The 24,456-nt window shown below is 42.3% G+C and overlaps 1 protein-coding gene across 1 annotated transcript in view; it reads left to right on the forward strand.

The window, feature by feature from the left end:
• The window catches only part of LOC140495821 (amine oxidase [flavin-containing]-like), a 72,852-nt gene that overhangs the window by 37,280 nt on the left and 11,116 nt on the right, over positions 1-24,456 (forward strand). The window contains exons 8-12 of the mRNA XM_072594969.1: positions 3,718-3,877; positions 9,169-9,265; positions 9,897-9,950; positions 20,934-20,991; positions 22,380-22,477. Coding sequence (XP_072451070.1) covers positions 3,718-3,877; positions 9,169-9,265; positions 9,897-9,950; positions 20,934-20,991; positions 22,380-22,477 — 467 coding nt within the window. The remainder of the gene's footprint in view (positions 1-3,717; positions 3,878-9,168; positions 9,266-9,896; positions 9,951-20,933; positions 20,992-22,379; positions 22,478-24,456) is intronic.

The following is a 24,456-nucleotide window of genomic DNA, read 5'->3' on the forward strand; positions in this document are numbered from 1 at the left end:
ATAGGTCAGATGCATAGGATAGGTGAGAGATACAAAAGGTTTTTGCCTAAAGGGAAGATAATCCTTTTTTCTTGAAATGATGCAGTCAAGCCCAAAAATTTACAAAGAAATATGGGGACTACTTAAACTCTTTAGATGGGGAAGGATTTAGTTTTCCTTCCAGGCAGTTCAATGAAAGCCAAAGTGTTGGTAAACAGGATGAATGGATTGTATATCCTGGCTCCAGTAACATACATGACCAAGGTTCACAAAGACATAGGGCAAGTTCAGTAAAATGCGTTCTACAGGTCAGGTGGTAGGGAAACCTCAACATGTAGTTCTTATTCTTTTATAATCATACATAATTTTAAAGAACCATTTACTTATGTGTTATTTGATTGTGTAGAACCATTACTGCACACCATTATATCCTTACCATTACGGATATAGCAACCTGATTTCCAGAAGCTAATTCTTTGAGGACCATTACAGCTAAGGTAGCAGTGGAAAAGTAAACTTTGTTTTCAATATTTGTTATGGATGATTAATTGAGGTACAATCCGATCAAGGCTCTAACTTTGTCTAAGCTTGTTCTAGCTTTCCAAGACATTATCAGCAATTTAGGTATAAAACATTGAAGTGCCAGTGTTAAAAGGAATATGGCACTCCAACTCTGTATCTAAGTGCATTGGGTACAAATTTGTCATAAATGCCCACAGGCTTTGGACAAAGGATTAGATTCCTTACTCTTTGCAACCATTAATTACCCAAATGAATCTACTGTGTTTAGTCCATTTAAATTAATTTATGGCCGTGAGATTAGGGGTCCATTAAAGTTGCTCAGAGAATGGATATTAGACAAAGAGATGAATCCTCAACATTCAATTACATGGTCCATGTGTCTAGAAAGCCTTCAGGACTTGTCAGGTAGCATAAGAGCTTTCAAAGATTTCTTGAGCACTGATGAGAAATGGGCCAATAAATATTCAGCAACTCGATCATTTAAAGCAGAAGATGAACAGTTGGTATAGTTGCCTTTGCAAGGTGAAATACTGAAAATAAAATTCAGTGGTCCATACAAAGCAGTTTGGAAGGTTAATAAGGTGACTTATCTGTTAGATGCTCCTGATCTGTTAAATGAACAGCTATGTCACATTAAATGTTGTACCATTATCATTGAATCATAGAGTCATAGACTCATATAGCATGGAAACAAGCCATTTGCTTCAACTTGTCCCTGCTGACGAGACATCATAAATTAATCTAGTTCCATTTGCCTGCATTTGGTCCATATCCCACTAAACCTTTCCTATTCACGTACCCATACAGATGCCTTTTAAATGTAATAATTGTACCAGCCTCCACCACCTCCTCTGGCAGCTCATTCCATACACGCATTACCCTCTGTGTGAAAAGTTGTAGGAAAGAGGATGCAGTGGAGCCAGTGTGTCAAGTGATAAGAGTAGTGGAAGCTGACAGCGATAGTAAGAGCAATATGAAAGGAAAGATAAACAGTTTTCATAGCAAACCTCTTACAATTTGATTACCCAGTATGGAAAACTGGGACAGTTAGACAATGAGTTTTCATATTTAGAGGAAGGACAATGAGAGGATGGTGTGGGACTCTTTAGGAAGCAGAAAGTTATCTGTAGAGATATACCTGGACAGATCACATTAGTTAGTCATGATGTCAATGTGGGAGAGTCAGTGGAAGAAAGCAGAATCCTTATTAGGTGAGCCCACATAAACAAGCTCAGATAGAGATAGTGAACAATGTAGAGAATACATGCTGGAAAATCATTGTCAACACAGATTTTCCAGCAGATTGAGAATAAAAATCTGCCCACACCGATTGAAGATGTGATGCATACAACTTGGTGAAGGCCACCACTGAGGTGGGATGACCAATGTCCACAAATTCAGCAGACAATCAAGGAGAAATCACCTGGTTCAGAATTGCAGGATGCTGCAAAACAAAAAGCGCCAGATCAACAGAGTAGTTCTCCTCCAGATTCTGCAATGGAGCAATTGTCCATTTCAGAGAAAATACATCCACCTTGAAGGAAATCCAAGCAATTAAAGATTTCCCAATTTAAAAGTTCTCACACTATCAAGAACAGAATCAAAATCATCAGTCTTCAACTCAGAGACATACCTAATTTCCATGTCCAAAGAGAACACAATCTGGAAAAATACTGTAACCCCAGACTGTCTGAATTTGTGAATTGTGGAGACAGTGGAGGGTGGGGGGGAGGGGTGGCGTAGTGATAAATATCCATGGATGTATAATGCAAATAATGGGAAAAATGCTTGGGGGGCAGGGGAGGGGAGTGGGGAGATTTTGAATAGGACATTAAAGGGCCAAAAGGTTTAATACTGAGGATGTGCTATTCATCATCCACTAAGATGATATCAGATGCATTCGGTGGATAGGGACAATCAACTTAGGAACTTGAAGGATGAAAATCTAACATCAATGTCTTCCCTATGCTCTCAGTAACAATGTCTATCAAATTAATGTTGCTATTATACAATAAACTACATCTTGTTCAGGATCACTTCTCATTGGACAAGCAGATGGGTTTCCTCTACTACACGAGGTGAAGTAGGCCATATTGGTCCCAACCAGGAAAGACCATAAAGGCAGCAAATTACCATGACCATAAGTTGTGGTGAGGAGATATCCAGCAATTTAAGTGAAGCTTTTTCTCAACTTTTTGTGAGCTAGTATCAGCATTGTATACCTCATTGACTTTATAGTCAACAATCAGACTTACTCCCAGTTCAGAGAACTATCACTTTAATTATGAGCTCCTTTGTGACCTTTCTTGGTTTGATGGCTTTGGTGGCAAATGAAGAATAGTTTTGAGCTTTGTGTTTAGACTCAGTTATTAATAAAATGTGATTATCCTTCAGCTATTACACATCGAAATGACCCAACAATTAATTGCCACCTCAGATTCTTCAGGTGGCAGGATAATTTACCAGCTACAAGGCCTCTCAGCTGCCTTAATTTTAAAAATGCTGTGCAAACTAATCAGCATTATTAAAGATAAAGATGAAGAAGTGAAAGCGATGTTTTCAATGTTTTAAAATTCCTGACCATGAGAGCTTTTCTTCAACAAAGTCAATTAAGTTAAGGAAAGACTTGAAAGCAACTGAACCATGGAAAGGGTCTAAGACTTGAAAGTTCCGTAAATGGAAGCAACTGCTGTTCTGCAATTGTATAGTAATTACAACACATACAAGACCAAAGTTATAGCCTTCAGCAATCATCACAAGTTCTGCTCTCAGACCCTTTCCTGATCATTCTCAAATTGAACCAGATTTCTGTGGTCTCAAAAACTAGTTGAATTTCACATCCCATATTTTCCATCACAAATACTGTTTCAATCTGCCCACACAACATTGCCCACTCCAACCCTATCTAAGCCATTCCATTACTGAAAACCTTTTCCATGTTTTATCATCTCCACATTTGTCGAGTTTAACATTTTCTTGCCCGACCTGTCATTCCTTGAGCTTCCATGAGATCAAACTAGTCAATAAACTTCCTCTATCTATTGCTTAGTCTCACAATCTCCTCAACCTTGCAACACTTTACTTCTTTCTTATTCATCATTTGAAAATTTTTCTTTCCCTTTCTGCAATAATTTGTCAATTATTCTCGAGCATTCTACAGTCTTTCTCTGTTGGTTGTTAAACTGTTCTGATTAATTTCTCTTGTGTTATTTCTAGGCTGATTACGTCATTAGTGCTATCCCACCAACCCTCATTCAGCAAATTCACTACAATCCTCCACTGCCTCCATTGCGAAACCAGTTGATCCAGCGTGTGCCAATGGGATCCATCATTAAGTGTATGGTTTACTACAGCCGGGCTTTCTGGAGGGAGAAAGGTCAGTATCTGTTCATGGAATCCCAGTGGTCAGAGGCAGAATCCAGACCCAAAACGTGTGCTGAGATTAAATAAGAACTTGCATTAATTTTGTGTCTTCACATCTGCGAGTGGCCCAAGATATATAGGCAATAGATTACTAGATAGTAGATTATCTTTGAAGTATAATCACAGATATTAAAAATAGCAATCAAATAATTAAGCAAACTTATTTTAGTGCTGGAGGTTGAGAGAGGGATGTTGATCAGTATACTTGGGAAAAGTGTACTCTTCCTTGAATACTAAAGTAGAATCTTTTACACTCACTGCAGCAGCAGAAAGACTTCTGGTTTAATATAAAATCCATTTCAGACAAAACTTAGTCATTGCCTAAGACAAAAACAGTTGTCAAAAATAATCATTGGTGCTAAATATTTGCTTGAATATCCTTTATGTTTTCCATAAAATTGCGTCATCTTTTTAATACCTGACGTATGAGGCACTGCAGGGAGACAGTAGGAGAACAGCCAGCAACAGAAATGTTACTCATTGGCCCTTTTTATGAAACGGAAGTCCCCATTATATATAACTGACATGACCTCAGATGACAAGAGCCCCAGCAAACCATTCGTTTCAACTATTTTGAAGAAGAAATTTTTTAACAAAACAAACGGGCAGGATAATATTTAATGAGTGGCTTTTTCAGGCACTTGACATTGCAATTATTTTGAGCAATCCCCAGCATTCCTACATTTAGTATGTGTGAAAGAAATTACTACTTAGCAGGGCTCTTTTTGGGCCAAAAATGGCATTTTGGAAAGAAAATGTTTAAAAACATAGACATAGACAATATTAAATTCCATTTTCATCTCATTCCTTGCAGATTAATAAATAAAAATTCTGGGGCTTTCATCTTCTCCTGCCAGCAGTCTGATGCCACTTGGTATGGAATGAGTGACTATCGCCATCCACTGGCTGCAGGGTAAAACCACACAACTGTTAAGGTGCAGAAGGAGGCTGTCCAGCCCGAACTGCCAACATCGGCTCTCCAAACGAGCATCATGACTTTGTGCCATCCTCTGCCTTTTCCTCCAACCCTTTCACCTTGTTTTGGATCAAATAATAATCCAATGTCTTCTTGAATGTCTCAGTCGAACCTGCCTTCACCACACTTCCAGGCAGAGCATTCCAGAGCCAAACCACGCATTGTGTGAAAAGGTTTATTCTTGTCTCACTTTTGTAAATCACTTTAAATCTGTGCCCTTTCATTCACATTCATTTTATGAGCAGGAATAGCTTCTCCCAATCTAGTCTATGCAGCTAATTCATAACTTTGGAAACCGCTATTGAACCTCCTCTTGGACTTCAATTAAAGCTGGCTCCTTCACTAACTCTCTGCAGCTCCCATGTCACTTTAGGTGTCTGTAGACATTTTGTTCTCTACTCCCAATGCAATTATGTGATCTAGGATGTTTGTTAGGCCTCCCTTGCCTTTACCAGCTGTTGAAATAGATGTGAAGACCATTGGAAGGTGAATGGCTAACTGCTAACCGCTATGCTGCTCTCTGGGGGGATCAATCCTGACCTCTCCAATCCATCCTCGTAGGATTGAAGTTTGTCATCCCTGGACTCTTTCACAGAACCATTTTCTGCAATCTCTCCAACATGTTCATACACTACCTATAGAATAGTGCCCATGACTGTACACAATTCTCCAGCTGAAGTCTAATAGCTGCTTTCTGTAAATCCAACATCATCTTCTCGCATTTATACTCCATTAATAAAGTCTGGGATTCTGTCTGCTTTAGTAACTGCTCTCTCAACCTGTCCTGCCACCTTCACTGATCTATGTGCAGATACATCCATTCTTTCTGCTCCTGCACCACTTTACCCCTATTTTGAATTGTTTGTCAATGTTCTTCCTACCAAAATGCATCACCTCACATTTCTCTGCATTGAATTTCATTTGCCACCTATCTGCCCATCCCTCCAACTTGTCTATATCATTTTGCAGTGCTACATTGTTCTCCTCACAGTTTATAATGTTTCCAAGTTTCTTATCATCAGTAAATTTTCTAATTGTCCCCACCAAGATCTAGATCATTGATATCCATTAGGAAAAGCAAGGTCGCAATACTGTCACCTGAGGAACATTTACTGGGGATCCTAGTACTGATAGTTATGAACACAGTCTGCACACAATTCACGGACCACGAAAACTCATCCTCTCAGGCCACTCATGGCCAGGTAAAGTGTCCGACTGCAGTTCGGGAAGTGTGCAATGGTCAATGCTGTACGGCCATCACAGACAGTCACAGGAGTCATTTATAGATATGTCAGGGAACTGCAAGGTCAACAATCATGAATCCGGTCGGTCATGTCCAGGGACAATTCATCAAAGTCAGTCAGAGGTCTGGGCCAAGTACTGTACCGGAGATCCAAGAGCTGATTGGTGTGGAGGGTGCAAGGTAGGGGCAGCGGGTGAAGTGAGTGTTAGAGTGAGGTTGCTAAAAGAATGAAGCCGACAAGACTGGTATTGAAGGGAAGAGTAGAGGTGTATATTGAGGTGGGGACAACAGTGATGATGGAAGGAAGCTCAGCTACATGGGGTGACTCAGAACAGCATTGGAGGGCATGATAACTTACAGAAGATGGGAGTCCCTAACAATGTAGCCTCCGCAGGGGCAGCATAGAGAAGCAGAGTGAGCATCATTAATGCATAATGTGGGTGTTCAGGGGGCAGGGGGGTAAGTTGGGGGAAAAGTTCAACATGGTGGGCCTTCACAGGGCAAGGGGATGGGTGGAAATGGGCTTGTCAGGGTGGCGTAACACAAACCATGATGTGAAATCTGCAGGGATGTATCTGGGCCGGCCCAGTGCTGACCATGTCCACTATGAGCTGTATTCCCCACAATCACTTACTGTTTATTAGACACTAACTGCAACTCGGAAAATACCTGGGTGGAGTTTGAGGAAAAAAAGTGTGGGATTCCCAGCTGCTCAACACAACTAGGACATTGAAGGGGCAAGTACATGAAGCATGTGCTTGCAAATTCCAACTACCTTTCATTTGTAATTGTTTCATCACTCATTGACAATACATACAGAAGGTATGTGCTTAGGGTTTAAATGCTGGTTAAAAACAATCTGCACCATGCCAGTAGTGCTGGCAAATCTAACAGCAGCATCTCAATAATGCAGAGGTTAGCAGCAATGATGTAAAAAGAGACAAAAGTTGGCCAAAAGCAACCCGTAACGTGTGAAACTTGTAAGGATTCTGTAGGAAATGCAGACAAGCATGTCATTGTCTTTTGAGTAAGTACTGAACCTCAAATACCACAAGGTTTGAGTATTTATGCTGTACATGAAGTATAAAAGTGATGTGTATACCCCCACATTAGGTTTCTATTACTTACTATGTGTTTGTACATTAATTCAGGAGGTGTGTTGATGTTTTTACATAGATGTTTTGAGGGAAGTTGATGTCTCATAACTTCACTTTGTCAGGGTTTACTGCGATTTTGCTTTTGCTTATCCATGATGTTTGATCGGCACACTCCTGGTCCCATAGGTGCCAGTTCATAAAATGTTTGATGAATTATAATGGACTGTAAGAAATGCAATGATATGTTTAATGATTGTTGTCGGCCTGGGATGGGGAGAGGTTCAGAGCACAGTAGACACTCCCTCTATGATGTAATGTGTTGGTCACTCAGCCAGCGTGGCACCTTCACCAAGTTGGTGAGCATTCTGAGGCTGCAGTTGAATAAACAAAAGTGAAATGGCTGTCATTATCAGATGCTGTAGGTCTCACTGTCTGGAGAATTTTTAACAGTCCTGAGCTGCTGAATATGCCACCACTGCATATTTTCAGGGAGGAGAACCTATTTTGCTCCTTTATCTTCCCAATGTAGATCATTGCCAGCAAGAGTTCTGTGTCCGGGTGCTGGCAGTTTGTTGGACACTGTGGCTATCTTCTTAAGAAGGTGAAGGCAAATACAGGAGGACCAGGCCCAGCTGCAAGCCCTATAGTAGAGCAGGTCACTGTAAGGGACAAGAAGTAACTATCATTGAGAAGTTGCAGCCACAGCTCCCCTCAGGATGTATCGGAGCTGCAGCGGGACCAATGCTTTATGGCCCTGCCTCCAGTTCCTGGAGGCGAATGAGGTGTACAGTCAACACAGCTCTGCATGTCCCAGCACACTGTGATAGGACAATGTCTGATACTGGAGTGGGACCTGAGGGCTACAGGAGGGGGAGCCCATCCTCTCTCAGTCGCTGGGAGGGTGACAGCTGCTTTGAATTTCTATGTGATTGGTTCCTTCAAGGGAATGACGGGTGACCTGTTTGGGATGTCTCAGCTGTGCATCAGGACAGTGACTGATGCTATTTGTGCAAGGTCACACTGGGTCATTCTGTTCTGCCATGACAGGGTCAGTGCTGCAGTCTGGGCAGTAAGATTCAGGGATGTAGCTAGACACACCTCCACAAACAAGGTAAGAGAATGAGGTTGTGTTTGCAAAGAAGTATCAGTCATGCCAGTATGGCTTTGTAGCTGTTGTACAATGGCACTGTTTGTGAAGGGCAATGCCTCATTGCCAACAGTTGTGTGGGTACAGAGCAGCATTCCAAAAGTGGCATGGGTACCAACGAAACTGGCCTTTCAAAATATCTGGTGTAGTGAGTTCTTTTTGGAATGGCGAATAATAGGGTGAGACTAGAATTAGGTGAGTGGGCCATAGGTTTGCGAAGGGTAGTTAATGTGGTGAGTCTGGTACTATATGGCAAAACAGCTCTATATAACATCATTACCCATGAAGAGGTCAGCACTACAATCTGGGCAGTAAGATTCAGGAATATAGCTGGATTCCATCAGGTGTAAGGTATCATAGACTGTACACGCATGGCACTGAGAGGGTCATGTCACAACACTGCGGAATTCATCACCAGGAAAGGTTTATGTCTATGGTACCTTGCACTTAGGGAAAACCATCTGAATCCCGAATTCTGAATGTTTCTGAATCCTGCAGCCCAGGCTGCAGCACTGACCCAGTTATGGGGAAATAACAAAGGTAAGGAGTTTTCTCCCTGTATCTTACCAAACATACCTCATCAACTATCTATCCAACACCCATTGTGCACCCTCACCAGATTCTAGTCCCATCCGACCCAAACCCTCAGTGAAACTTGCTGCAGCTGATATTTCATCAAAAAGATATAAGATTCAGCCCGTAGTGTGTGCTGCATGTATACAGTGTTCTCTGTCCACATAATATTTCCTGACGCTCTATAATAAACTCTTTTTGCTGGCAGGTTATTGTGGTACTATGATGATTGAAGATGAGGAGTCACCTATCTCCCTGACACTGGATGACACCAAGCCTGATGGTTCGCACCCTGCAATTATGGGGTACAGTTCACAGAGCTGAAGAAATGCACACCACAAATGTATTATTTTAAAAAGATCAAAATTAACACAGGAAATGTTTGAAAAATAACTGGAGGAAACTTAGGCTCACAACACACTTGTGGGCAACTTTGCTTCTCTTAAACAGAACAACTGAACCACCAACCTGCATCCCAACCTCCTGAATTTGTTGATTGCTTACCTGCAACATCTTTTTATAAGTCTTATTCACTCTGTATAATTTCTTTGCATTTGCAAACATAGAAAAAATTCCAAATTTGGGACTCCTTGCCAGGGCCACGTGTTGTTCTGTTTGTAAGCTTCATGGAATTCTACATTTCCCTACTATGATGGTGTGGGGTGTTCATCGAGAGCTGAGAAAGATAATGAATTGCTTATTAATTACATTCTTTAGTGAAGCAACTTTGAAACCTTCCTCATTAACATTTCAGCCACCTTTTTGCGTTTTTAAAAAGAAATATACATATGTGTATACACTTCAACGAAAACATTTTTCCAAATTTTGAAATGTGACAAACACAGAATAATGTTCATGTACTATGGATAATTGATGATTTAGTTACTGGTAATTAGATAATCCAAGGTATGACTGAGTACTGTTATTTGTTTCTAGGTTCATATTGGCAAGGAAGGCGCGACTTTTACTTCATCTCACCAAATCAGAGAGGTCGGTATCGTGATGTTTGGCTGATAGTAACTGACCTTACCTGTGATAGTTTTAAAACTACCTAACATGTCAAAGTGAGGGTTTGTTCTCAATGTTTTATGAAATCTCTTATAAACCTATACTCTCAGCACCCCTTAGCACCTTTAACAAGGTTTCTGTATTTAAATAGAACTCACATTCACAGTCAGGTATGAGAACAGTAAACATCATGATTACTGCATGATCTTTGCTTCAAATCCTTTCCCTACATGGCTGCGAGCTTGTCCCAATTATAGTAGTGCCCCTTGTACCGCGGGGCATACATTCTAAGACCTAACGCGGAACCCAAAATCATGGATAGGAGCAAGCCCATTCATTTAAATGGGAAATTTACCTTCCCAGCAGTCCCTGGTCCCTGTTTCTGGAAAGTTCTCTATAATATGTTCAAGCCGTGGTAAATCGCAGGTAACTGAAACCATGGAAACCGGATCCGCGGATACGGGGTTGCCCTGTATTTTCACATTGGGTCGAGTTATTTCTGTAAATGAGGAAATGTTGAATTGAATGGGCAGCACAGTGGTTCAGTGGTTAACACTGCTGCCTCACAACGCCAGGGGGCTGGTTTTGATTCCATCCTCAAGTGACTGTCAGTGTAAAGTTTGCACACTCTCTTCGTGTTTGTATGGCTTTCCTCTGGGTGTTCTGGTTTCCTCCGGGTGTTCTGGTTTCCTCCCACAATTCAAAGATGTGCAGGTTAGGTGGATTGACCATGTTAAATTGCCCATAATGTCAGGCTAGATGGCTTAGCCATAGGAAATGCAGGGTTACAGGGATATGTAAGGTGGGGTGTGTCTGGGTAGATGCTCTTCAGAGGGTCGGTGTGGACTTGTTGTGTTGAATAGCCTGCTTCCCCACTGTAGGGATTCAGGTTCCCCCTCAATCTCCTTTTATCTAATGAAAATAAACCTAACCTACTCAACCTTTCTTCATAGCTAGCACCTTCCGTACCAGGCAACATCCTCATAAACTTTCTCTACACCCTCTCCAAAGCATCCACATCCTTTTGGTAATGTGGTGACCAGAACTGTACACAATATTCTAAATTTTCTTGAATTACTGTCTTCAGACCCGTCATGATTTTGGATATCTTGGTCAAATCTCCTCTCAACCTTCTCTAGGGAAACCAGCTTCAGCACCTCCATCGACCTGTGAACTGAAGTCCTGCTTTATTGGAACCAGTCTTAGATGTCTTTTCTGCGTTCTCTCAAAATGCTTTCACAGCCTTCTTAAAGTGTGGTCCTTTAAATAGGACACAATTGCTCAATTGAGGCTGAACCAGTGCTTTATAATGGTTTACAATAACTTCCTTGCTTTTATATTCCATACCTCTATCAATAGATCTTAGGATACATCTTATTAACTGCTTTCTCAGTCAACCTGTGTGCCACATACAATGATTTGTGCACCTAGACTCCAAGTCCCTCTGTACCCACTTTAGAATTGCACTCTTTATTTTACATCATTTACCCTCATTCTTCTCACCAAAGTGTAACATCACAATTCTCTGCATTCAATTCCATTTGCCACATGCCTTCCTATTCTATCTGTACAATATCATCTTGAAGACTATCACTATCCCCTCAGAGCACACGATGCTTGAACATATTGTGTCATCTGAAAATTTTGAATTTGTGCCCCGTGCACCTACATTTCGGTCATTAATATAAATGAAGGCAAACTAGATTCCTAAGACAAGCCTTGGAAACATACAATAAACTTTCTTCCGGTCCGATCAACAACTGTTCACCCGTATTCTCTGTTCTTGGCCACTCAGCCAACTTCATGGAAGTAAGAATCAAATGAGATGAAAATTTTAGAATCCCTACAGTGTGGAAACAGGCCAGTTGGCCCAACAGGTCCACCCCAACCCTCCTTAGAGTATCCCACCCAGACCCATTCCCCCTACTCTACTACTTACATTTCCCCCTGACCAGTGCACCTAACCTACACATCCCTGAACACGATGGGCAATTTAACTTGGCCAATTCACCTAATCTGCACATCTTTGGATCACAGTAGGAAACCGGAGCACCCAGAGGAAACCCACACAGACACTGGGAGAACGTGTAAATTCCACGCAGAGTTAATATGTCCCCTTGTGTTAGCCTTTATCATCTGAGGAAAAAGGCTCTCACTGTCCACCCTATCTATCCCTCTGATTATCTTATACGTCTCAATTAAGTCACATCTCAACCTTCTTCTCTCCAACAAAAACAGCCTCAGTTCCCTCAGCCTTTCCTCGTAAGGCCTCCCTTTCATACCAGGCAACATCCTAGTAAATCTCTTCTGAGCCCTTTCCAAAGCTTCCACATTCTGCCTAAAATGCGGTGACCAGAACTGTACGCAATACTCCAGGTGTGGCCTTACCAGTGTCTTGTACAGCTGTTACTCTGCAGCTGTTACTGTTACTCTGCATCTCCAGCCAAACTGATTCTACATTCTGATCTCCAAGTCAAGATCATCTCTAATTATTGCATCAACCCCATCCTTGATTAACAGTGCTATGGCTGTATCTTTACCTAGTTTCATATTTTTCTTAGAAGTCATATCCCCCTGAATAACGAGGATGCAATTTTTGTCATCCTGTAGCCACGTTTCCTTAATGGCTATTGGATGATATTTATTTACTTCAATGAGCAATCAAGTTCAGCAAGTAATAGGGAAGGTAGATAGAATGTTGGCCTTTATTTCAAAGGGAATGGAGAATGAAAATAGGGAGATCTTGTTAAAACTGTGTAAGGCACTAGATGACAGCAGGAATACTGTGGATAATTTTGGACCCCTTATCTAAGGAAAGATCTACTGGGATTGGAAGGTTCGCTAGCTTGATTCTGCATATGGAGGGTCTTTCTTATGAAGAGAGAGTGAGGAGTTGGGTTTGTTCATAATAGAGTTTAGAAAAAGAAATTGAATCATACAAGATTCTTAAGGGCCTTGATAGGGTAGATTCTGAAATGCTCGTTCTCTTTGTGGGACAGCCTATGGCCAGAGGGCATAATCTCAGAAAAAAAAGTTTGCCCATTTAACACAAAACTGAGGTGGAACTGTTTTTTTCATTTAAAGGGTAGCGAGTCTGTGGAATTCTTTACAGCAGAGCTCTTTTGAGGTTTGGTTGTTAATTATATCCAAGGCTGAGATTGACAGATTTTTAATCAATAGGGAATCAAGGGTTATACACATAAGGCAATAAAGTTAAGGTGGGGATTATCAGATTAGCCATGATTTCATTGAATGGCAGAGCTGATTCGATGGACAGGATAGCCCACTACTGCTCCTGCATCTTATTGTCTTGTCAATTTTTGTACTTTGGTATGAATGTCTATAGTTTTGAGATGGACTAAGGTGAAAAGAGAGTTTTCTATTTAAGCAGAGTGGAAGAGTGTGCTGCTGGAAAAGCACAGCTGGTTAGGCAGCATCAGAGGAGCGGGAGAGTCAATGTTTCGAGCATAAGCTCTTCATCAAGAAGAGCTCTCCTGCTCCTCGGATGCTACCTGACCGGCTGTGCTTTTCTAACACCACACTCTTTGACTCTGATCTCCAGCATGTGTAGTTCTCACGTTCTCCCATTTAAGCAGTAAAGGTAATATCATCAAGCCCTACTGAACCGTAGGTATCAGAGAGAGATGACCAGGTGGTGACTCAGCCTTAGAGTCACCATATCTCAAGAAAGGGGGTCAGTGGGGGATGGATTGAGAAGGACAGTCCTTCACGATAACCTCAGCCAGCATCGGAATTCAGCCCATCCTATTAACTTATGCTGTATCACAAACTGGCTGCCAGCCAACTGATCTAAACAACCCCCATTTAAACAGTCCTTAATACTGGAAACAGAGAGCATTTTATCTTCAATGAGGTTAACAATCACGGAATAATAGGGGGACTATCATACAGACTTGTTATATACCGTTTGGATTTTGAAGGTCTTTGTTTCAGATTTCATGCTGAAGACGGTTGTAGTCCTATCATCAGCAAGCAGTTGTAGGATTGTACTGAAGCTTCTTGGATTTCCAAATCTTGGAGAAAAATTCACAGAGCCTCACGATTTACTGAATTAAAGTCTTTGGTCAGAACAATGAATGCAATGAATTGTTCCTGCTGCTCTCTTCAATATTTTCCTCAGATCAGTCTTGCAAGAAAATTTGTGTCAGAAGTTCTTCTTGAAAGTCTTGATCCACAATCTGTCTCTGGCAAGGTTTTCTCAGCAATAAGAAGTAGGTGATTTAGAAGAATGCAGGTCAGAACACCTCCATTTTTTCCCCGATATTTTACATCTCCCTTTCTGGTGATAGTTACAATTATCATGTTCCTGACATCAGTGGAAGTGCCTTTTTCTTTCAAATCTGCAGGATGGGTCAATGGAGCCTTGTTGTGAGTAAAGGATCACCAGCTTTGACCATCTCAGATAAAATACTACCAGGCCTGCGGGCTTTGTTATTTTTCATCCAGATGTAGGACTGAGACATCAAACTTCCTCCTGTTGGACTTCTTGCATCTTGTGATGTGTTTGTGACAAATAGATGTTCATTCCCGATTGAACAAGTCAATGTAGTCACCTAGACTACACCTCCTCCCACCCTTCCCCCTGTAAAAGCGCCATCCCATATTCCCAATTCCTTCGTCTCCGCTGCATCTGCTCCCAGGAGGACCAGTTCCAAAACCGTACAACTCAGATTGCCTCCTTCTTCAAAGACCGCAATTTCCCTCCAGACGTGGTCGACGATGCCCTCCACCGCATCTCCTCCACTTCCCGCTCCTCTGCCCTTGAGCCCCGGCCCTCCAACCGCCACCAGGACAGAACCCCATTGGTCCTCACCTACCATCCTACCAACCTCCATGTCCAGCGTATCATCCGCCGTCATTTCCGCCACCTCCAAACGGACCCCACCACCAGGGACATATTTCCCTCCCCTCCCCTATCAGCGTTCCGAAAAGACCACTCCCTCCGTGACTCCCTCGTCAGGTCCACACCCCCCACCAACCCAACCTCCACTCCCGGCACCTTCCCCTGCAACCGCAAGAAATGCAAAACTTGCGCCCACACCTCCCCCCTTACTTCACTCCAAGGCTCCAAGGGATACTTCCATATCCACCACAAATTCACCTGCACCTTCACACACATCATTTATTGCATCCACTGCACCCAATGTGGCCTCCTCTATATTGGGGAGACAGGCCGCCTACTTGCGGAACGTTTCAGAGAACATCTCTGGGACACCCAGACCAACCAACCCAACCACCCCATGGCTCAACACTTCAACTCCCCCTCCCACTCCACCAAGGACATGCAGGTCCTTGGATTCCTCCATCGCCAGACCATAGCAACACGACGGCTGGAGGAAGAGCGTCTCATCTTCCGCCTAGGAACCCTCCAACCACAAGGGATGAACTCAGATTTCTCCAGTTTCCTCATTTCCCCTCCCCCCACCTTGTCTCAGTCAAATCCCTCGAACTCAGCACCACCTTCCTAACCTGCAATCTTCTTCCTGACCTCTCCGCCCCCACCCCACTCAGGCCTATCACCCTCACCTTGACCTCCTTCCACCTATCGCATTTCCAACGCCCCTCCCCCAAGTCCCTCCTCCCTACCTTTTATCTTAGCCTGCTGGACACACTTTCCTCATTCCTGAAGAAGGGCTCATGCCCAAAACGTCGATTCTCCTGTTCCTTGGATGCTACCTGACCTGCTGCGCTTTTCCAGCAACACATTTTCAGCTCTGATCTCCAGCATCTGCAGCCCTCACTTTCTCCTCAAGTCAATGATGTGTCAAGATCATAATTTAGGAGTTGCCAGCGATTTGATCTCGGATGATTTCTACTATGAGAAGGCTCAGGGCAAAGTTCCCCAAGTTATTCTGGTTCTGAATGGATTGTTAAGCTATCAGTGAGTACAGAAGAAATGACTACCATTACTTATTCAATTAGATCCTTGGCTGGTTGCAACAAGTTTAGTTTAAAAAGGAATCCCTCCCTTGTGGATCCCTTCTTCCCACTAAATGATTTTACGCTTCAAAAGGTGCCTACTTAACAGGATTTTGCTTGCAATGCAGGGATAATTGGTGTCTGGTTCTTTGACTGTGACCATCACAGCACATGAGCACTCAATCCAGGCTGATACACAGGGTTGCCTCGGTGCCCTAATATACTTACTTCTACGAGCGCACACAAACTAAAGTTGTGGTTGTTTTTATAATCCTGTTTTGTATATTCCTGTTATGTCTCTCTCTCTCTCTCTCTCTGTTTGAAGATTTTCCTGCTACTGCTGCTTTGGGGTTCTGATCCATTGTCATGCTACTTCACGTGGTTTTGAATTTGTCCTTCTGGTGGAAGACAGTGTTTATTATAATGAGACTATGTTGCCCTCACTTTGTCAGCAAGAGAACACAATTTGCATCGGTTTTTAGAGTCATAGAGTCATAGAGATGTACAGCATGGAAACAGACCCTTCAGTCAAGCTCGTCCATGCCAACCAGATATCCCAACCCAATCTAGTCCCACCTGTCAGCACCCAGCGCATATCCCCCCAAAACCCTCCCTATTCATATACCCATCCAGATGCCTTTTAAATGTTGCAATTGTACCAGCCTCCACCACATCCTCTGGCAGCTCATTTCCATACACGTACCACCCTCTGTGTGAAAAAGTTGCCCCTTAAATCTCTTTTATATCTTTCCCCTCTCATCCTAAACCTATGGCCTCTAGTTCTGGACTCCCTGACCCCAGGGAAAAGACTTTATTTATCCTATCCATGCCCCTCATGATTTTGTAAAACTTTTAAAAGGTCACCCCTCAGCCTCCGACGCTCCAGGGAGAACAGTCCCAGCCTATTCAGCCTCTCCCTGTAGCTCAAATCCTCCAATGCTGGCAACATCCTTGTAAATCTTTTCTGAATGCTTTCAAGTTTCACAACATCTTTCAGATGGGAAGGAGACCAGAATTGCATGCAATATTCCAACAGTGACCTTACCAATGTCCAGTACAGCTGCAACATGACCTCCCAATTCCTGTACTCATTACTTTGACCAATAAAGGAAAGCATACCAAATGCTGCCTTCACGATCCTATCTACCTGCGACTCCACTTTCAAGGAGCTATGAACTTGCACTCCAAGGTCTCTTTGTTCAGCAACACTACAGAGGACTTTACCATTAAGTATATAAGTCCTGCTAAGATTTGCTTTCCCAAAATGCAGCACATTACATTTATCTAAACTAAACTCCATTTGACACTTCTCAGCCATTGGCCCATCTGGTCAAGATTCTGTTGTAATCTGAGGTAACCTTATTCGCTGTCCACTACACCTCCAATTTTGGTAGCATCTGCAAATTTATTAACTATACCTCATGCTTACATCCAAGTCATTTAATCATTAACAAAAAGCAGTGGACCCAGCAACGATCCTTGTGGCACTCCACTGGTCACAGGCTTCCCATCTGAAAAACTACCCTCCACCACCATCCTCTGTCTTTTACCTTTGAGCCAGTTCTGTATCCAAATGGCTAGTTCTCCCTGTATTCCATGAGATCTAATCTTGCTAACCAGACTCCCATAGGGAAACTTGTTGAATGCCTTACTGAAGTCCATATAGATCACATCTACTACTCTACCCTCATCAATCCTCTTTGTTACTTCCAAAAACTCAATCAAGTTTGTGAGACATGATTTCCCACGCACAAAGCCATGTTGACTATCCCCAATCAGTCCTTGCCTTTCCAAATGCATGTACATTCTGTCCCTCAGGATTCCCTCCAATCACATGTCCAGCACCAACATCAGGCTCATTGGTCTATAGTTCCCTGGCCTGTCCTTACCATCCTTCTTCAACTCTATTAGCCAACCTCCAGTCTTCCGGCACCTCACCTGTGACTATCGATGATACAAATATCTCAGGAAGAGGCCCAGCAATCCCTTCTCTAGCTTCCCACAGAGTTCTCGGGTACACCTGATCAAGTCCTGGTGATTTATCCACTTTTATGCATTTCAAGACATCCAGCACTTGCTCCTCTGTAAAATGGACATTTTTCAAGATGTCACCATGTATTTCCTTACATTCTGTATCTTCCATGTCCTTTTCCACAATAAATACTGATGCAAAATAATCATTTAGTATCTCCCCCTTCTCCTATGGTTCCACACAAAGGCCACTTTGCTGATCTTTGAGGGGCCCTATTCTCTCCCTAGTTACCCTTTTGACCTTAAAGAATTTGTAAAAACTCTTTGGATTCTCTTTAACTCTATTTGCCAAAGCTATCTCATGTCTCCTTTTTGCCCCCTTGATTTCCCTCTTAAGTATACTGCTACTGCCTTTATATTCTTCTAAGGAATCACTCAATCAGTCCTGGCTATACCTGAAATATGCTTCCTTTGTTTTCTTAACCAAACCCTCAATTTCTTTAGTCATCCAGCATTCCCTATACCTACCAGCCTTCCCCTTCACCCTGACAGGAATATACTTTCTCTGGTTTCTCGTTATTTCATTTCTGAAGGCTTCCCATTTTTCAGCCACCCCTTTACCTGTGAACATCTGCCCCCAATCAGCTTTTGAAAGCTCTTGCTTAATACTGTCAAAATTGGCCTTTCTCCAATTTCAAACTTTATTTTTCAGATCTGGTCTATTCTTTTCCATCACTATTTTAAATCTAATAGAATTATGGTCGCTGGCCCAAAAGTGCTCTCCCACGGACACCTCAGTCACCTGCCCTGCCTTATTTCCCAAGAGGAAGTCAAGTTTTGCAGCTTGTCTTGTAGGTACATCCACATACTGAATCAGAAGATTGTCTTGTACGCACTTAAGAAATTCCTCTCCATCTAAATCCTTAACACTATGGCAATCCCAGTATATGTTTGGAAAGTAAAATTCCTTACCATAACCACCCTATTATTCTTACAGATAACTGAGAGCTTACAAATTGATTGCTCAATTTTTCTCTGACTATTAGGGAGTCTATAATACAATCACAATAAGGTGACCATCCCTTTCTTATTTCTCAGTTCCACCCAAATAACTTCCCTGGATGTATTTCCGGGAATATCTTCCCTCGGCACAGCTGTAATGCTATCCCTGATCTAAACCGCCACTCCCCCTCCTCTCTTGCCTCCCTTTCTGTCCTTCCTGCAACATTTGTATCCTGGAACATTAAGCTGCCAGTCCTGTCCATCCCTGAGCCATGTTTCTGTAATTGCTATGATATTTCAGTCCCATGTTGCTAAACATGCCCTGAGTTCATCTGCCTTCCCTGGTAGGCCTGTTGCTTTGAAATAAATGCAGTTTAATTAATCAGTCCTACCTTGTTCTCTGCTTTGTCCCTGTCTGCCCTGAGTTTGACTTGCTTCTGTTCTCAACTGTACCAGTCTCAGATTGATCTCTTTCCTCACTATCTCCCTGGGCCCCCCCCCACCTTACTAATTTAAATCCTCCCAAGCAACTCTACCAAATCTACCTGCCAATATATTAGTCCCTTTCCAATTTAGGTGCAATCCATCCTTCCTAAGTCATTTTTCCCAATGATCTCTCTCTAGTATATCAGAGTCATGGTTACTGCTAGCACTACTGACCCAAGAAGGGTGATTTTTCTTTACTTCTTTTGAGGTGGCAGTGAAGCAAAGTCAAAATATAACTTTTCCATTAATTCTTCATGTGACCGTGGCTCAGCTTGAAATGTAATGTCATGAGTGTTTCGTAATTGGGGGGTATATTCAAGATGTTATTCCAATTGGAAATAAAAACCGTGTGAACAGGAGGGTCACTGTCAGTCTTGCCTTTGCATTAGAAGGTGTATGCCCTGCTTGATCCTTCAGCTGCCCCTCCCCCAGAAGACCATCCCACTGAAGGTAGCAATGTCAGTTTGCAGTCTTGATGGTTCACATGAAATGATTGTTCTTTCCAGACAGTCCCCCTTGGGGTTGTCCAATGGATGTTCTAACGTTCCAAATTGTAGAAGTGAAGTTTTCTTTCTTCAACTATGAAGGTAGTGCTTCAGCAACCAAGAGAAAGTGGGACAGTTGATTTTTAGGACACCTTTCCTAGTCCCTTAACCATTTAGGGTGAGCAGAGAGTATCGTGAAGAGGATTGCTCAGTTACAGCCGCTGCTGCCTGAAGGCACCTCTGTCCCAACACATGACCATCATAAATCTGACACCATTGTACAGATTCTTGATGAGAGACTCCCAGGTTCAGAGGCATTGCAATGAGACTTGGCAGAACTGAGTGGAAGTGTGTGCATAACATCATTTCATGTAGTTCGCTGTTATGGTCCACAAGATCTTTTCAGGTTGGTGATCAGATTTCAGTGACATTTCAATAACTGGGACCACCTTCTCAGCTGGTGAAACACATGCTCATCCTTCACCTTGAGCCATTCAAAATTTTTGAACTGCACTTTGTCTGGCAGTACCCCCTGACCTTGCTGCCTTGGGTGTCCCTCTCAGCTGCAGATACTTCCAACAGCACTAGCTGAAGGATCATTGAAACACAAATACTTTTCCAAACATCACAGTAATGACCAACAGAGGAAAGAAAATTCTGAATCTTGTGCACTGAGATACCTTTTCGAAGAAATAAATCATAAAGAATCTGTAAGATTTTTGAAAATTATACTTGCAAATTAATTACTATTTTCAATATTCAAATTAGCCCTTACAATTTTCTGGTGAATGATATTGGTCCACATTGTTGTTGCTTTTCCTATTCATCTTCCTTCATATATACATTAAATTCTCCCTTAATTAGTACAGCTAACCAAAGTGGCAAAGAGTTCTATATCCCTTTCAATGTCTGTGTAAAAGGAATAGAACTTAACCTGCAGGTGATGCATATTACTTCTGTGTGGTAGAGCATGTGACACCAATATAATGTGCAGCATTAATTGTGTTACCGTGCAAGAGGCTAGCTATGTTCGTATTGGCTACATTTCTGAAGAAAATTGTATAAAATCTTGTCTTTTCAGGAAGCAACGAATCTGCCAGATTTATGCCCGAGTCCTGGAGACAGAAGAGGCTCTATATGTAAGTACCTTTTGATAGAATACATCCTAAAAAAATCAATAATCTTACAATTGTAGTGGGATTGAAGTAATAGTATAAAATATATCTGACCTAATGCCTACACTTTCAATAATTTGGGCAAGCTTTAAGAGCCTTTCACAGAATACTTGGAACAAATGTCAATTGTATTTATTGGTTGGGTCAGGAAAGTGCCAGGAAGTATGGTAGAGGAGAAGTGGAGAATTGCAGTTGGCAGCACCTTTCAGGCATATCACATAGCTGAGGAGCAGCCTCCTGCTCCTGATTCCTTTTAAATTGCTTTTAAACATACTGGCCACTTTGGTGATAGTGGATAATTGGATTATGCTCGCGCCTGATAAACCTGAGCCGATTGCATATTCTGTTTGACATAATGTCACTCTACAGGGTACATCTGTCTTTTGGCCTCTTGTTAACTGGAAGAGAGAAAGGAATATGTCACTTTGTGATGTGCAATATGCTGTTACGAAAGGAAAGGCTTTGAGATGCTGAAAGTGAGAGGGTCTCTTTAATCCTTCTTTTCTCCCAAATACACTGATTTGTGCAGCCAATCATCTTGACTGAGTCTAGCACAGTAAGTGTTGACCCAGCATATTAGGTTAGTAAGCTTCTCTCTGGCCAATCCTGAAATTTACAAACATCTCGTGCCACTATTTGAAGAAGAGCAAGAAATACTCTCCTCTCCCTCAACAAGAATAGATCAATTGGTCTATCAGTGATGTTGACAATGCAGAGTTGCTGGGGTAAATAGGGATGAGCAATATATTTTAACTACCCAAAGATGCATTTCATGAGCAAGTTCAATCTCAATAAAAACTGAGATCTTCAGGAGTTCTGAGTGTATTGTTCTGTTGTTCATATTGGTGACTTCTAATTGTGCTGCAGTGAAAACTGAGAAGTCAAATCAGATGATGCATCATAGTCTCATCCTCAAATGTCCTTGTGGCATTGACCACCTGTTCTGTGCTAAAGGACAGTGGTATGAGGATTTCTGGCAAGACTGCCAATGTATCAGGGGTTTCATGTAATGCCATCTGCCTCAGTGTCTCTGCCAACCCGGTGAGGTGAGCCTCCATTTGAACCTTCTGCAGCAGAATGCAGGTATGACCTCAAACATCTGGAGTTGCTGTCCTTTCTCTCTGACTTAGTTTTTGTACATTTGAGCCCGATTATTCGCCAACATGAAACTTGTGCAGTAGACAGAGGTTAATTTTTCTTCCCACACCATATGCCCAATTTTGGGATCTGTCCATTGATCCCTCTATGTACAGAAACCTCAGAAAATTGGCAATGCTTAACAATTAAACCATGTGATAAAATTTTACTGCATTATTAATTATCATTGAAACACAAACCTTTCCTGTTCCCAGGCTGTTCACTATGAAGAAAAAGACTGGTGTGAGGAGCAGTACTCAGGTGGCTGCTACACTGCATACTTCCCACCAGGGATGTTCATTCAGTTCGGCAAGTACGTGCCTATGCATAATCAATCTAGATTCCTGCAACATAATATTGTACTTTTGTTTGAAGAGTGATGTCCCTTTAGGAAACCCTAAAAGCCAGTGAATCTGTACCTGGATGTCATCATGTGACTATAGGCCACTGTTATTCTGCGTTGTAGCACTCCAGATACTGGCTATGTCTAGGAATGACATCCATGTTCATGGCTGGGTGTCATTGGAGAGGGAGCATACAGTATTCACCAATGCTCTGGTGCCTTTAGAGAGAGGTGGGATACAGTATTTTATTTCCCCTCTCCAATGCCATTTTGATTTAGCCCCTTCCCACTTCCTTTCCCCCTCTCCCCCCACCTTGCTTTTGATGGTTTACATTGCTCACAAGGGGCTTTGCATGTAAATGTCTAATTAATTGCATGTTGGTATTTAGTAGTTGGAAAAAACATCATGGTGATTTGGTGGTGGGAAAAGCATTCAGTTGTGTAAAACAACAGTTCTGGATGTATAAGAAAAAGACTCTGTAAAGTTTGTGCTGGTGTAGTTTTGAATAAACTCACTAGAGATCTTCAAGTAAACAGAATCTGTGTACCTCATACGTGTTACCTGTAGATAGTACAAGAACATCATTACACATAGCAAATGATGTTACTTGCTGAATTTTGTCTTTTGTCACCCGTTGGATGTGACCATTGCTGGACTGGTCAGCATTTGTTTCCTGTTTCTAGTTGCCCCTGAGAAGCCTTCTTGAATTGCTGCAGTCCATGTGCTCTAGGTAGATCCACAATGCCCGTAGGGAGGGAACTTTATGATTTTGACCCAGCGACGGTGAAGGAACAGCGGTATATTTCCAAGTCAGGATGGTGACTGGCTTAGAAGGAAACTTGCAGATGGTGATTTTCCCATGTATCTGTTGCCCTTGTCCTTCTAAATGGAAGTGTTGCGAGTTTGGAAGGTGCTGTCTGAGCATTTTGGTGAATTTCTGCAGTGTACCTTGTAGATGGTACACACTGCTGCTGCTGAGTGTTGCTGGTGGGAAGGAGTGGATATTTGTGGATGTGGTGCCAGTCAAGTGGGCTGCTTTGTCCTGGCTGGTGTCAAGCTTCTTGAGAATTGTTGGGGCTGTACCCATCAGACACATGTAGAGTATTCCATCACACTCTTAACTTGTGCCTTGTAGATTGTAGAAAGGTTTTGGGGAGTCAGGAGGTGGGTTACTCACTGCAGTATTCCTAGCCTCTCATTGCTTTTGTAGCCACTGGGTTTATATTGGTTTCTGGTCAATGGCAATGTATTGTTAGTCTGAAAGTACCTATAAAATTGTTTATGTCTGATTACATTACAAGAAGACACATGCGTCTTGATATAGAGGGCAAATTTATTAGCTTAATATAATTTAGATACATGCAAGCTAATGAGGGAATCTATTAGCTTCAACTACTTTAGACATATTCAACAAATGTGTCTTACTGTTTCCTGCCCATCAGGGGCTCCAGGGTGATGGCTGGCACTTGGATCTCAATCTCAGGTTCCACAGCACAGGTTCGCAAACCCTAGTCTGATGGTGAAGATCCAAGGCCCCGGAGTCACGAACCTGGTTCAGTATGGACAGTCTTAGTCTTACAAACCTCAGTCCAATAGGGAAAAGCCCACAGTATCAGTCCTTGAACCCCAGTCCAATAGGAAGGATCATGGCCCCGGCCTCTCAAACCTGGTGCAATGGGGAAGGTCCCAGTCCGATGGGGAAAGTCCAGCGAGTGGGACAGGGTTGCAACTACTACTCTGGTTACATGCTGTATCAGCATTTCCTAGTACTCACAACACTTTTCCAGACAGTCCATTGTGCAGAAAATCAGTTGAACACATCTCCAGATGGCTCCATGTTAGCTACATTACAAAATGCTTCCGACAGACAATCAGGTTTCTGCAGTTACCTCCCAACCAAAAGAGGCTGTTTTTTTACACCAAGCCTGTGTTTTTATGGATTTTTCCA

Source organism: Chiloscyllium punctatum, chromosome 25 (genome assembly GCF_047496795.1).
Source record: "Chiloscyllium punctatum isolate Juve2018m chromosome 25, sChiPun1.3, whole genome shotgun sequence".
NCBI lineage: Eukaryota > Metazoa > Chordata > Chondrichthyes > Orectolobiformes > Hemiscylliidae > Chiloscyllium > Chiloscyllium punctatum.